The following is a 16,653-nucleotide window of genomic DNA, read 5'->3' on the forward strand; positions in this document are numbered from 1 at the left end:
CTTTGCATAAACCGTGTATAATAATCACCTCGTTTTCCTGTATAGTTTTTGCAGTTTTATTTGGAAAGAATTCGTTTCATTTCCTGCTCATCCGTGTACCAATAGTAGGCCTATTGGACAATCGAATTTATTTATTTATTTATTTATTTATTTATTTATTTATTTATTTAAATGAACTTGTTTTATACCAGTCTGATGATTGTTGCCATTTTCTGTACAACTATATTTATTTATTTGATTATTTATTTATTCATTATTTTTCTATTTATTTCTTTTTCTTTTTAATGTTCTAACAGTTTTCTGTTAAAATACACATTATCGCACGAATAAACAAAAATCATTCTTCTTTTTCTCACTACATTATCGTTCCTTTCCTAAAATATAATAAAAATCACACAAAAATAAATGAAGATAGAATAAACTCTTTACATACTATCATCATCCGAAACAGAGATATTTGCCGCACTTCGATTGGGATCAATGTCGTTTAATCCTCCTGAAGTATCCGATCTAACAATGACTTGGAAAATTTCATCAAATTCCGGTGTACCATCAGCTTCAATAGTAATATCTTGAGAAACTGTGTCTGCGTTTGCTTGAAATGTTACTGGCATATTGACCAATGGCGAGAAATCGCTTCCTGCTTGAGCTCCGTTTATTTCCACTGTTGATAAATCTTTATTGAATACAAACGTCAAAAAGGGTCAATGATAAACTGCAATCAATGATGTAGGAAACATATCAATGTTTAGCAAAATCATCTATCAATTCATCTAAGCTAAGCTTGGCTTTTTACCACTTCTTACGTAAATTTTATTTAAGGCTACATGCTCTTTTTGGTTGAAATTTTTGGCGGGAAATAATCCCGCCAAAACATTAAAGTAATCTTTTCCCACAACTAAATATCATAGTCAGGGAAATTAATGATGCATCTGGTAGCTTAGATCATAACTTTCATTATACTTAGTTGCAATTATCCCAGATAATTCTTGATTTGTTTTTACAGAGTCTTGAATTGTCGATGTTTGTGATCAAAAACATCACTCGGTGTATTTTGAAACTCGAGGCATTAACTCTTCTCAAATTGGCCCCAAATCATAATTTATTATATGCACGGTAGCAAACACCAATGGGAATAATTGGACGTTGTTTGCGGAGCCTAAATTTGGTTTGATTTTATTTCACAATAATTCTAAGGTGAGAATTTTGACCTGACATTTCCTTTTAGCTGAAAACAGTCCCTTCCTATCATTTTTGAACAAAATATGGTTCAAAAGTACGTACACTACGCGTATATACCGGTTTACCGAGGTAATGAAGAGAGCTATTTACGGTGGCGTATCTATTGTAAGCTATTAGGGTATACGCCTATAGTATATCTTCCTGCAAGTGACAAGATGTGTCAAGCAGGTGCATACACAAGGGCGGTATATTCAAACGGTATTGTCTGGATCATTGAGTATCGATTGCGCACGTACACGGATGTGTGTGGTCACTCCCCAGGTTTTGACATGAATTACAAATGACGTTGTGAATGACCCAGCGTTTTTATTTTATTATTACAAAATTAATCGTCGTTTATCACGAGTCCTAAGAGTCGTACCAGTTCAATTCATCAAAATTAATTTGTATTAAATGAAAAACAAACAGACAAGTAAAGACTCTATGACTGTATTCCTACCAAAATCTGATTTTCAATACACTAGAAACGTGTTGATATGTAACAGTCACCGTGGCACGGTAGGCATCTTTAGCATTCATAGTGCCTTGGTGGCAGTGGTTCGAACCCTTGTGAAAATGTTAGTATTTTTTATTCTTTTTACTAATGCGCTGTGCCGTTTTTCAAACACGCCCCTGAATGAAATTGATGGGCAAGTACCCTTAAAATGACGAAAAGTAAAAATCACAAATTGTAAAAACTAAATAGGAACTCTCCGAGAGCTACACACACTACAAAAATATATTGCAACAATGTTCAACGTACAGTTTGTTAAATTCTTCTTTGTAAAAGTCAGTAATGTTAGAAAACTTGTTTGTAGTGTGTGTACTTTCCATTTCAAAATAGAGTAGAATTAAATAAATCATTTACTTATTGAGGGTAAAATTCTGAACTAGGATTTATGCATAGATATCTGTCATGACTTTCTGCAAGTACTATGTGGTGGTAGTTTGATCTTTTTGGATGGTCACATTTGCAACATTTTTTCATTTTCAATCGATCGTTTAATATGATATAATAGTATAGTTAAAGGTTTAAGAACATAATTAATAAGATAACTTAATTGATGACTTACAAACAGTGACTGGATTCGACAAGTCGCCTCCTCTTGTCAAAGATACTTGTACATCTGTATCAGATCCAGTAGTTTCGGTAACCTCATACAGTATTTGATCAAACCCAATGAGAGCTGTGGAAACGCAACAAAGACTGATTCAAATAATTGCTAACATGGCAAAACATTCCAAAAAAAACCCCACAGAACTAATTTTTGAGGATTATAAAAATATCCTGTTTTGCCAAATGAAAGCCAAATGCTTCTCTTTATCTTATTTTTATGCAAATTGTTAGTAATATTGATTATAAGACTTTGTATTAACATTTGACTTTTACTGCCACTTTTTCCAACTAAAGGATTAGGAACCGGGGAGGGCACTTCAATATGAGGTGGATAAAAGTGTAAGGCCACTCGCAGTAGGGTGTATTCGGTGAGAGGAAAATGTAAAACATATAGGGTCTTTGAGTGAGAGACGGACTGTTAGACCTAAATTAGGGAGCACAGTGGCGTAGCTGCCGGGGGGGGGGGGGCAGGGGGGCGATCGCCCCCTGGCCTATTTGGGCCCCGCCCTCCCCCAGTGCAAGGGAAAAAGAGGAAAAAGGAGGGAGAGAGAGGAAAAAGAGAGAAGAGAGAGGGAGAGGAGGGGCAGAGAGATGGGGAATCCCTACGATAAGCAATATCATACGATTATTATCAATAAGCCTGGCAAAAATTATCTATTTGCCCCCCCCCCCCCGTGGGAAATATGGTGGATTGGGGGGAGGCATTTACTAAGAATATGATTTTATTTTAAATTGGAGGTCTTTGGGTAAGAGCCAAAACATTCCCGCAGAATCCGCGAAAAATAATTTGTTTTAAATGGCTTCAAATGGCTTTGCTACACTGTATTAAATAAGTAAAAATATCAGTTTTATGAAAGCTGCTGTTAAAATTGACAAATAAGTACCTTTCATGGGTGACAGATCGAATGGAAAACAGCCAAAAATCGTGTTTTTACGCTTTTTTGGTCAAAAAGGTTCTAATTTTGGAAAGTCCACTTTTCACAAAATCGTTTAGGACTGATTGTGCCATGTTTTATTTGGAAAAACAGGATTATGTTTATCCCAAAACAATTACTGTATTATTTTATGGAATCTGGAGTAGCTGTTGTGTTCCATTGAAGCTTATTAAAAAGCAGTTTGGTTGCAATTTGAGCATAATTGCCATGATATACTGAATGGATGTACAAATTAAACGTTCAAAAGAGGTGACAGATCGTAACTGACCACCAAGGAAACTAGTTTTACCTTTAAAAATTATTTCATACAGATACAGCAGCGTATAGTGTAGTGTAGAGGGGCAAAGTCAAATTTTTCGTCCCATTTTTAGTGATTTTAATTGCCGTCCCCATTTTATCCCTGATAATATCAATGGGTCGCACACCAGTTAACATATAGCTCGACTTCAATGCCCTGAAAGAAAACCACAAAGCCCAAACGGTACCCGTTTGAAACTGACATGTCTCCTACCTTCGGTGTATCTATGGTATCAAACCTGAATTTTCATTTGCACCCCCCCCCCCCTCCAGTCCACGGCCATGCAGTTCGCCGGCCACAATCTACTTACAATCATCATCTAAGATGTCAACAATAATGCTATCTCGTGTCAAATCAATCACTTCGTTGGGTTCACTAATAGAAACACGAAAGCTCTCCAGGTCTTCGATCTTTGTGTCTTCATAAGTTTGTATCGGAATCACCTTGCTGTATTCGTTATCACCAAATGTTACTAACATTGAAAGCACTTCAAAATCAACCCCAGCAGTTGCGCCTTCAGCATCATCACTGTTGGTGTTAAGATCTGGATGGGAAAATATTATTCAGAACAATATTGTTCAACTCAGTTAAGTTGTTAATTAATTAATTAAATTGAATTGAATTGTCCTTGTTGATAAACCTGTTGGAGGAAACAGTGAAAGTTAACTCTGATAAAACTAGCTCATAATGTGGCTACATGTATAACTTTACTTTATACTTATATATAATTCGATTAGATTTATAATATTTATATACTCGTGATTATGATGTTTATGTTAATGTAGGGTATATTGTTTCATCTAGTATGACTAGTGATGATTAAGATCTTAAATTGTAATTCATTCATGCATGTAAAATTGTGAATGACTAGCCAATATGCATGCCTAACGCAATACTTTTGATATATCGGATACATCCCATTGAATTACATGTGGACAAAGTGATTTTGGACCCTCTGACGTAAAACTGCTGCCATTTTATAACTTAAGCTTCTTTTACTCTCATTTTTTCACCACATATTCTAAGGAAAACATATATTTGAAATATGTAACAAATAGCTGCTCTAAACTTAATTGCTCATATCTTTTGAACTGGTTGTCCAAATATAATGGGGTTATCTGTAAAATACAGCTTTAGCTTTGTAAATGCTTTGTAAATCTTACAAGAAACTGAAAATTTAATATGACCGACTTCAGACTGATTTTGCTTGATCACACCATATATTATCATTCAAATGAAGATAGACGTATTCATAGTTTTACTCACACCTCGCAAGTTGAATAGCTTCACCGCTCAAAATACCTATTGCATAGTTGCTCTCAATTAATATATCTCTTTCTTTAAAAACATGTAACGGCATGTGTTATCTTCATGACATAAAATTCTTAGAGAAAATGAAACTACTATATATAATTACAAATATATAAAAACAAATTCGCCTAAACTGGTACCTAACATAGTGAAATAAAAGTGACAACTGACAAGTCGTCGAGAAAATAAAACTACTATATATAATTCAAAATATATATGAACTGTACATAACATAGTGAAATAAAAGTCTACATAAATGACATGTGGTTGGTTCCAATCTTTACACTACTTTTACGCGTTTCGTTTAACACATCTAAGTTAGTTTTTCTCTTATTTATTTTGAAGTTAACTTACGCACAGAATGGTCGAAACCATCACCTCCTTCACGCATAACTGTTGCATTGAAAATGCCTCCTTCTATTACTTGAGTTGGAGTTTGTACAATCCATATAAGAGCTGTAAACAATGTATTAAATAAAAGCAAATAAATGCGACACATGCTAAGATCATAACATGGAATAAACGAAATGCGCACTCACATTATTAAACCACAGCAATAGCATGTGGGGAATGTTTGTACTTATTTTTGATATCATTGGATAGAAGATACCTACAGCTATACGTTGGTATCAAATATACGAGGGGCAGTCAGTATGTTTTAAGAGTTGACTCGTGACGTCATTTGTGGATTGTTTTCATGGCATTTCTCAATGATTACATAAACACTGTACCTTTGTCTTTCAAACAACACATGTAAAAATTATATCATACACATAATTACGTAACAGCATTAGCATAAAATCAATAGTCTAGGGACACTGCCGAATCACGCAAAAAGGCGGGCCTTTTAAATTACAGAAAAAAACACGTGTTTACAATGTCCGAGAACAGCAAAAGTACAAGGTGCATATGGCTAGTTTTGGGCAGGAATAAACAATAGGTCCTCAGTTTGCATTTGGTAAAATATGAGACTTGCCATTAAACTTTGATAGAAATAGGACGTCTGGAAACTTCAACAACTTTAGGGCTTGAATGGAAGCGAAATTATTCTGCAAAAATGGCGAATATGAAAAAGCAGTTATTACAAATTACATCAATTATCTCCAAAATGAAACAGACTAAAATATAATGACTGGTCACGTGTGAGAGCTGGTACTCAGTGCGATAATAAACTGGTGCAAATCAAACAACAATCTGCGCATGCGTAGGTGGGATGACCGATACAACATGGTGGAAATGCACGAAAATTGCAAAATTCCATGTAAATAGGGCCTAAAATATTACAAAATGCTATGAAAATTGTAATTTAAATATTCATATGAATTTTTATGGATGATCTCAACCTGAAATGAACAGAAAAGTTTTAAAAATAAATTTCTCATTCAAACGATGGCCTCTCTCTTTGTACCACTACTTTTTGTATAAATGTAACAATGGTAGAATAACAGTTATATTTTAATCACGGATTCAAATATTTTCTAGGGAGACTCCCGTTTAAATGTTTGGAGATAAGTCAACAGAACTGGCAAAAAAAAAAAAAAATTTCCACGTTTGCTATTTTTGGCAATATCAAGATTTTTAAAGAAAGAAAAGCCTGTTTTTTGTCAAAAATAAGACATATTTGACCACGCATTTTAAATAAACTAAAACCTTTACAGCCCAACAAACATGGTTTAATGAACTGGTAGTTTGTGTTCTATTACTGTTCCAAAAGGCAGCATTCTCCATTCTTTAATTCCCGAGAAAATATAGAAAATACAGCAATACCTCATTTCAGCCTCTTATTTCCCTTAACAAAAACGCCTCAATTTCACCGGGTGACTCTAGACCATTGATTTTATGCTAATGCTGTTACGTAATCATATGTGTGATATAATTTTTACATGTGTTGTTTGAAAGACAAAGGTACAGTGTTTATGTAATCATTGAGAAATGCCATGAAAACGATCCACAAATGACGTCACGAGTCAACTCTTAAAACATACTGACTGCCCCTCGTATTAGTATAGGACATGTAATATAGAAAATTCGGGGTTTCCCGCTATACAATACTATAGATCAACATGGCTTGTACAGCCAAGTATACGATTCGTCTCTCTGCCGAATTCATTTATCGCACTTAGGCGCGAATCGTCCAAATCAAAATTTCAATAACTACGTCGGTGAGTAAGATTTACCATTATTTTTTGGTGGAAATAAAAGATAACCTGAAACATAATCATAAGCAGACAAAAACTCAATTTGCTCCAAATTCTCGATTCGTCACTCTGCCGAATTCATAACGATATGATCATTTGCATGAGTAATAATGAACACATCTCCAGTTGTTCGTAAAGTTTACTTCTCGTAGATCCATTGGGAAAGCCATCATTGATGTCCTATATCATCATCATTATCATCATCATTATCATCACCACCATCAACAAACGCAAAGACGTCACATTCATTTACTCTTTCATTCATGCATTCATTCATCTATCCATCCAAGCATTCAATCACCTATCCATCCAATTCATTCATTCATTCATTCATTCATTCATTCATTCATTCAACAGTGTCACACTAGCAAAGGGTAAAATTAAAAAACAGGGAAAATATGACACAACATCCAATGGGGGAGTGACACAAAACAAAGTTAAAAATCCGACATTGCGAAAAGACAAAACTTTTCTTTTTCAAGAGATAAAATAAGCGTATAATTTCAAGTTCAACGCGTTCATCATGATTAATAACATATTTTTATTTATCAACAAGAAATGTCTTTAAAAAGACAATGCCACGGATGAAGACCATTTTTCATAATTTGCATTGATAGTCCATGATATGCTGGTAATTTGTTTTATGTGTAAATTAATTACCGGATGGGACATATGGGTATTTATTGGTAAATACCACCAAGGATATAGAAAATAAAAATTTACTCTTAAAATATGTGCTAAGTATATCTAATTCAGAATTGTATAACAAAAATCTCCATGCATATCAATCCAAGCAAGTTTCCTGACAATCCGACAATCAATATTCAGTTGACCTCAGATAACCTGAAAATGTTCCCCACTGAAAGATGATAACAAACACCAAGTTTCATTACCGTCCAACAATCCAACAGCAGACCTGATGACCTTGACATGACCTTGAATATGTTTGGCGCTTAATGGTGATCACATCCACCACGTTTCATGAAATGCTCTCAAATGACCACATATGGCCTTGACATGACTTTAAATTGTGGGCGCTCAATTATTGTAATAACATCAAGTAAAGTTTCACGACAATCTATGACATTTTTCACGATTACATCTACCATTTCATGACAGTCCAAAAGACCATCAATAATGGGACATGCACCCTTCAACAACAAACCAAACATAAACTCATATCCTAAAATTTCTACTCTCTAATTTATAACTCCAAACTTTTCTGTCTTTTTTCATTTTCTGTCTTTTACCCATGTTTAATATTATAGTATTAATGTTAAATTGTATTTTCTATCTTTTATCAATGTTTAATAGTATTAAACATGTTTAAGAAGTGCACTCAGTGCCTATAAATAGCTATAACTGATCGCATTAGATCAATTTAGGGGTCATGATGCAGTCATGTCTACAGTAGAATTCATCTCGACCTTTGCAGGACTTAAACCCCATTAAAAGCTATTAAACCAAGATAACACTCATTGAAACAGCTCAACTGATTAAATCGGATCTTCTCTGGTTGTGCACATGTGTCTGTTTTATATGTGCGTATCGCTATGAGGTGCTATAATACAGCTTCAGTTGGGTAACTGATTATAAAGGAAACGCAAGGAAACAATGGTATGTGGACCTTTGTTCACGAAATGAGACAATGGCCTGCTTTTTGTTAACCAGCATTCTTGAAAATGAGCAACATAATGATTGTTGACTTAACACGGTTTGGAAATAATTTCTTCATATTTTTGGTGTTATCATATCCTTCCTAAAACACAAAAGTGCGACTATTTCCAAACACCTAAATTAGCTAAAAATTTAGGACATGTTACAAAACTATATTTTCTAGAATTTCATAGAATAGTTAAAATGTAGCTTGTATCGTTTTTTTTTTTTTTTCTTCAGAACGGAGCGGTCCGTTACCAATATAGCTCAATATTTTCGGTCAAATCTCCATTCAATTAACACGGGGAGTTGGCTACCTATGAGCTAGCTATGCTTTGCCCTCACTCATATTCTACGAAAGTGCGACTATTTCTGAACATCTAACCTAGCTGTAATTTTAGGTCATGTTAGAGAAATATATTTGCTAGAAGTTTGGAGAATAGTTTAAATATTGGCCGGTTATTTTTCACACAGTGATGTTAACTAGGCAAATGCAATATACTTCTAACATACACTATTTGTAAAGGTCGCGCGTCAATGGTGAGAGCACTGTGTATTGTGTATAGGAAAACGGACAGTAACTGCAGTATGTCTTTTAGAGCTGAAATTAAGGGTCTTTCAGCGCGATGTTTTGTTAAAATTCAGCGCTCTGTGGGAACTGCGCTGTCCAAAAGCTGGGGTTTCTCTTATATATCCGTATGGCCATTTAGTTAGGTGCCCCCTCGAGCATTATTTCAAAAGGAAAGAGAGCAATGTATGAACATTATTTTAAAACAAAAGACAAAAGATCGTTAGACCTAATATAAACCATAGACCATTCAATTGTCTATGTACAAGCTTGTCAGATTCATGCCTATACATATGATTATGCTAGTTGTATTTATAATATAAGTCATAGAAAAATAGGTAAAACTTTATCATGTTTATTTCAAACCTGTTTTTTTTTTCAATTGAAAAGACAAAATTAATGTTAAAAGTATTATTTAGTTCAATTTATTACATTTCGAGGCTTTTTTTTAACCAGCCAAAATTTTAGATTTGTTTTTTTGTAACTTTTTTGAAAATTTTTGTTTGAAATTTTTTTTTTGAAATTTTTTTTTTTTTTGAAATTTTATTTGGAAATTTTTTTCATTTTTTTTCAACTTTTTTTTTAATTTAATTTTGAAATTTTTATGAATTTTTTTCTTTTTTTCTTCGAAATTTTATTCATATATGCTAATTAGCCACGCCCATCTCATGAATATTCATATATGCTAATTAGCCACGCCCATATCATGAATATTCATATGCAAATCGACCTTTGACCCCTGATGACCTTTGACCCGTGATGCCCTTTGACCTCGCTTGACCTTTGACCCGGAAGTGACGTCATCGTGACCTTTGACCCATGACATTTGACCTCGCTTAACATTTGACCTAGCGTACAAAAAAGACTACTATAACTACTCATGTGGTCGGATAGAACTCAGGACCAAGCATATAGGTACAAAGGAGCCAAGCTTTGTCAACTAACATGAATTCAATTTCATGCATAAGCAAATTAAGCAAAGTCCCATGCTAATCTGGCAACATTATAAGTCAATAGCAGTATGAGCCCAAATTAAAGACAGGAATTCCACCAACATTGGGTGTAATAAATAAAGCAATTAAAAGATAAGAGACCCACATAGCACCCAATTGGGCTATTTTTTAAGTGCAAATTCCGTATTATAGCCACTGCCGTGGCAAAAATCGACTATGGCATAGTCTACCAGCTTTCAGGCATTGATATCTTACCATCATCGCTTTGAATGTTGACAGTAGTAACTCTGTCCGTAGCATGTATAGGATTATCTGCACCGACAATGGTGACAGTAAATGTTTCATTCTCCTCAACCTCTCTGTCATCTACGATTGGGATTACAATTGATGTAGAATCTTCTCCTTCACTGAAGTATACTCTGACAACATCAGGCTCGATGTAATCACCAGGGCTGCTGGCAGTTACAGGTGATATCTGAAGGTCTTTAAAATGTACAAAAAAGAATACCAGTCATCTTCACATTCACCTTTCGTATGTGAAAGGTGTGTGTCGGGGTGTATGGATGTGGGGTAGCGGTAGCGGTGGTGGTGATGTACATGTAGCATAGGCCTACATGTACTTCCCTTTAACATTAATTTCATTGTTAAGAAATGCGTTGATGGGTGCCCGCAGAAATTACTGTTGCCATTTTTATAATATTCTATTACAGTGCATAAACATGAATAATTATACTGGTATGTGTCGGTGTGGGATTCAGACTTGTAGTTGAATCACCAACCTCGAGTCTCGTCGAGGGGGCTCCAGAGTCCCGAATCGAGTATAGTCATCCAGAGCTTGAGACTCGACTCAATTTGAGTCGAGTCTTTGTGTATGAGAATCGAGTAATTTCAAATATTGTGTTGAGTCGAGTCGAGGCAATACATATACAGCCGATTAAAGTCATTGCCCACTCGTATACTACACCCTTGCAGGAAAATAGCTGGCGAAGTGTCAAAAACACTTCCCTGTAGTAATTCATGGGATTTTGGGGTGATTTTTCTCATCAATATACACATCCTATATCATTTTCAAAGAATTTTGTGTATAACACCCGGAGCCGATTTGAATATCATTTTTCAAGTGTATAGATTTTTTTGAACTGCATTAGTTTTCATAATCTAGTGTGGAGAAAATTTATGGAACAATCCATCAATCACTCTATGCCTTTTGTAAATTGCAACCCCGAAATAGCTCAGTGCTTGCTGAATGAGAACACACTTTGAAAGTCTACCAAAATCTGTAAAATGTGATGGACTGCTCATTTTTTGCTTGAAAATTAAATAGCAAATTCTCAATCAGGGCTACATAGAAATCTGGGTCTGACTCCTTACTTTTCATCATTGTTTCATGTACTTAGTTGCACATGTCATGCATTGTATTACACAAAGTGAAAACTTACCAACCCAAGCAGCGCGAGTGAGGTACGTGGCATCTCTCATTATGGTTATTACAACGTTACCATCCGTCTCAGTAACGTCTTGCGTGGATACAGCCATGGACACGGTAGCTATAGTTACGGAAATGAAATGTTAACAATTTACGTCGAAATAGAAGCACATGCTTGTTTAATGCCACTTAGTAGTTAAAACTTAGTTTATTACCACTACGTATAAATAATAATAATAATAATAATAATAATAATAATAATAATAATAATAATAATAATAATAATAATAATAATAATTATAAAGCATTTTTAAAAGTTTTCACAACTCACCATCATCATCGTTTATTGTCAATATGGCAACGTTTTTACTACCCGAGGTAACTATGTGAGTAGTATCACCAGTAGCAGACGTTAAAGTCAACGTGAAAGTCTCGGCAGATTCGCCAGTAGCATCATTAATGATAGGTACTGCAACAACTTTGGATGTGTCTCCTGGTTCAAATACTACATCTGTTGTGAAAGCTAGGAAATCAGATCCCTCTGTCGCTGTATTACCGGCCTCGACTGATGCGGTGAGTCCTAGGAGAAAATGTCGTTAGGAGAACAAAGCAAGAGGTATTATAAATTAAGTTTCTCAGTGATTGTCCTTTCTTTTCTAAAATTATATTTGTCCTTACCATTTATTTCTAATATACATCTTTGATGGATGGGCAACAGTTTGGATTTAATATTTGATAGTTGTATCAGTGAATAAGCGAAATAATATAAAAATAATAGCATTGTTAAAGGCTTATTCAGTGATCACAACGCAAGTGTAAAAAAATAAATTTGTTTATTAATTGTGAATGATAAGTTATTCACATTGTCATTTGGTATTTTTGAAATGAAATATTTGGCAAAAAACGAAGAAAACAGCAGTATTGACGAAGTTGAAACCCCATTTAAATACATGTAGCTAATTTATATACTGCCAGTATATAAATTACAGATTCATGTAAATACCTTATTTTGTCTTAAATACACGACTTTCAGCTGGACCACTAGCAGGCTATGTTAGCACATCTATGACAATGACAAAAGTACCAAAATCTAGATTTTGATGATTTTTACGATCGCCCGGATGAGCAAATCACTGAATAGGCCTAGGGATATTCATGTTGTAAAAAAGGTGTAGAATAGTGTAGTGTATTTTTGCAGTTGTATCGCACCAAGGGCAGTCACATCTTTTCATCACCTTCGATAGTCTCACTCTTGAATATTGTTATCTGTTTCTAACCTGCACCTCCAAGCTTTTTGCAGACCCTGGCTCTTTGCGTGGACACCGGCAATTGGAAACTTTTGGAATGTGTCGCCAATACTCTATCGCTCACCATTGGCCACTCTTATCATTTTCCTTTTCCTTTCCTTGCAGGCGTACCTTTCATTCGCTCTCCGCCTTTTCTAATGTTCCCAAGTCAAAATCCTCAAATATGCCAAAAGCCGTTTATTTATTTCTTTGCCATGTTTGTAGTCATTTCCTGTAGTAACTGTAGTGTATGATGTGTCCTTTTTTGCTTTTTGTTTGTTGTCTTTATCATGTGTAATTTATTTTATTTCTTTTCCATTGGAATGTCTTTGACGCTAGTGTAAATCAAAAACAAAAGAAGCATTGTGAATTAAGTGTATTTACAGTGTGGCGTAGTACGTTGTGCACACTGCACAGCGTCATCATCCCTATATCTTCGTGTCAAAAATTGCATAGTAGTGCGAATCCACTAGTCCTTCAACAGCCATGCATTACGAGTTTGTTCGAGATAGGCCGATCGACTCAGGCTAAGCACATCACCTGGACGATATAAGGTACCACAGTTTTTTCATTCATTAGCTGAAATGACACGTTTTTACGATTTGTGCATGCTCATTATCCTCTTTAACGTGGCTAACCCAAGCAAATTCAATTTTTCGTCAGTTTTTGTTTGGAATTTCAATACGCACAGTAACGCTTATCATATTTCCTCAACACATATATTCAACTTCAAGTCTTACAAATGTTTTGTTAAAAAAGCAAAAATAATGGTATATATTAAAGGGTTTGAGAATATAATAACATCAAAAGAATCTACACCATTATAGCACAACATGTAGTCTATTTTCATTATTAGCTGCCGTAGTGCACGTTAGTAACCATTGGTTACTGGCTAATTCCTGGCGAAGGAACGTGATCTCTTTGTCCCCGAGTTTACTATTATATACAGACCATTGAAAGACTCGACCTTCATTGGTTACTGGCTAATTATTTAATTATAATTGTAATATTTCTCTGTAATTTGGCCCATGGCCACGATTGTGAAATAAATATATATGAAATGAATGAATGAAAATGCCTGGACTCATACACCAGTTCCAAATTATGATATGACATAGGCATTGTAGATCATTTCGATCAGTGGTTCGTAACAAAGAAAGCGTGAGCCAGTTGACCTAGCAACGGTCATATTCTAACGTGCACTACGCCAGAGAATAGGAATACAGTTAATTCATCACAATATGCAACGAAGGAACGTGATCTCTTTGTCCCCGAGTTTACTATTATATACAGACCATTGAAAGACTCGACCTTCAACAATACAGTCTCAATAGATTTAGGTTGCTTATTTTGAAAGAAAACTCATAGCTGAATTAATCGCTGAGCTATTTAGCGATTGGAATGGTTGATTTTTAGCCAATATTGGTTTTAAACCAATCGCTCACCGAGCGCGGAGTGCAAGTATAAGCTAAATTTGAATAGAAGCTACTCTCAGCAGCCGGCGGGCAGTTTATAAAGACACGTGCTTTACCAGGCGTGGACGATGTGCACTGTACTGTAGTGTTATTTAGTATAGCGCGTTATATAGAGTAGTGCGCAGTGTAGTGTGTTGTAGTGTAGTGTAGAGTAGAGTAGTGTACATGGTGTGGTGTGGTGTGGTGTGGTGTAGTGTAACATTGGCGTAGCGTGGGTCATCCGATGGGGGGGGGACACCGGGTCTGATTGGGGGGGGCACAAGCCGTTTTTGGCAATTTTCCTATTGGATTTTCTAAATTTTGCAATCGATTGGTGCCCCTATGACGCCACTGTAGTGTAATGTAGCGTAGTGTAGTGTAGTGTAGTGTAGTGTAGTGTAGTGTAGTGTAGTGTAGTGTAGTGTAGTGTAGTCGGTACGATCTTACACAATCGCTACCCCATTGTGGGTATAACTATGGCAACAGCTGATTGCTCGTGGCTTCAGCCAAATCGGGAGCGTCTCCATTCTAGTCTAGTGTTATTAGTAGTGCTCGGTGAGTGTAATGTAGTGTAGAGTCCCAGGAGTGGGGAGTAGAGTCGAGTGGAGTAGTGTTGCAAACATATATTTATACTTACTGACAGTGCCCCCAATCGCCGAGGAACCAATATTCTGAACTGTCACTTCTATCTCTCCATTAGTTTCTAACCCCATGTAAGGTGCTGGCCATAATGGGTCCGTTGATGAGACGAATTGGAACCCAGCTGGTAGATATCAATTATGTAAATACAGTAATTATTAATTGGATAATGAAATTATTAAATAAAAAGGTTAATAAATTAAATTAGCATATTTAATTAATAAAACAAATTAAGATTCTCAATTATTGCTTCTTCAATGTGTCTTCATTGTCATTGTTATCAGTGCTTCTCATAGACGGATTTCGTATAAAGTAATAAAGCATATTTTGCTTTTGAAGAGAAAATGAAAGAAAAAGGTTAATGTTTTTAATAAACGTTCATCAGTTAATTATTTCCCTCTTCTTGAAATAAGAGAATTAATTAATGGAAACCAATCATTATGCAGATTTATGACTAATGGATGATTATTAATTATCAATCAAACGGCGAAGTCGGTTTTGCCCTGCAACAGCGATAACCTTCCTCATGGGTATCACAAAATTTACATATTACAATGAATGGCTGAATATTGATACAAATCAATATTTTTAACGAATGCTCATAATTATTTCTCTTTTCTTGAAATACGAGAGAATTAATTAGTGGAATACGATAATTATGCAGTTTATTTATTAATAGCTGATTAGTTAACTCATTTATTATTTTCTTCTCCTTAAAATCAGATAATTGATAGACCGCGATAATTAGTTGAATTATTAATTAAATTATTACTGTCATTCGTTAATTTAATTTGCTGAATCCATTGAATGATGTACTTTACTGAGTTGATCCCAACATCATTCAATGCACTGTTTTAATGTAATTGTATCTTCGAGTTTCGCGCCGTTGGTGTAACAGGGCTTAAACTAGGGTAGCTTCGTTGACGGGAAAATGTGGTAGGGTATTCTAAGACAGCAAGTGCTAGTATTGGATACAGCTCAGTCAAGAAGAAGCAACCAGCCAGTAAGGTTGCGAAACGTCACTACTAATGGTGAGTACCTGGATTTGTTATGAGAACTCTGGTAATAGGGGTATTCTAAAGTTTAGCCATGTCGGAGAATGTGGTAACCACAAAATAGTCTGTTTTTCACGATTTCTTCGGAAATACTTCGAATTGTGTTTTCAAATTTCAGGATGGTAATGAAAAAATATGATCGATTATTGAGAAAAATCGGAGACTAGAGGCTGTCGACACCAGGATTTAGAATTTTAAAAAATAGTATCAAACATAATGGTTTCTTCTGATAGGCCTTCATAGTGAAAGATAAAAATTATTGCCAAAGAGTGTAGCTCACAATTTCGCTCATTTCAACACCGAATTTGATTGGTGCTGTACTAATTAAATGACTTAGTGAGCCTTGTATAACAATAGCCAGCGAGTGACTAACATTCTGAGTGAAAATATCAAGGATTAAAATCACACATTTTCCAGATTGTAAGTTCGTGGACAAGTGGTTTCATACGCTTCGAGTTCCATATCCTAGCACCCGCCTCATTTTAATTTTTAATCACTGTCTTTTTTGTGTGCTGTTTCTGTTATAAACAAACACT

At 35.2% G+C, this 16,653-nt stretch overlaps 1 protein-coding gene across 1 annotated transcript in view; it reads right to left on the reverse strand.

Moving 5' to 3' along the window:
• LOC140149208 (adhesion G-protein coupled receptor V1-like) overlaps nt 1–16,653 on the reverse strand; it is a 77,767-nt gene that overhangs the window by 6,664 nt on the left and 54,450 nt on the right. The window contains exons 11-18 of the mRNA XM_072171425.1: nt 15,061–15,186; nt 12,015–12,263; nt 11,697–11,804; nt 10,513–10,740; nt 5,237–5,338; nt 3,882–4,115; nt 2,295–2,408; nt 434–676 (exon numbers count right to left, since the gene is read on the reverse strand). Of these exons, the coding sequence (XP_072027526.1) occupies nt 434–676; nt 2,295–2,408; nt 3,882–4,115; nt 5,237–5,338; nt 10,513–10,740; nt 11,697–11,804; nt 12,015–12,263; nt 15,061–15,186 (1,404 nt within the window). The remainder of the gene's footprint in view (nt 1–433; nt 677–2,294; nt 2,409–3,881; nt 4,116–5,236; nt 5,339–10,512; nt 10,741–11,696; nt 11,805–12,014; nt 12,264–15,060; nt 15,187–16,653) is intronic.

This window comes from Amphiura filiformis, chromosome 3 (genome assembly GCF_039555335.1).
Source record: "Amphiura filiformis chromosome 3, Afil_fr2py, whole genome shotgun sequence".
NCBI lineage: Eukaryota > Metazoa > Echinodermata > Ophiuroidea > Amphilepidida > Amphiuridae > Amphiura > Amphiura filiformis.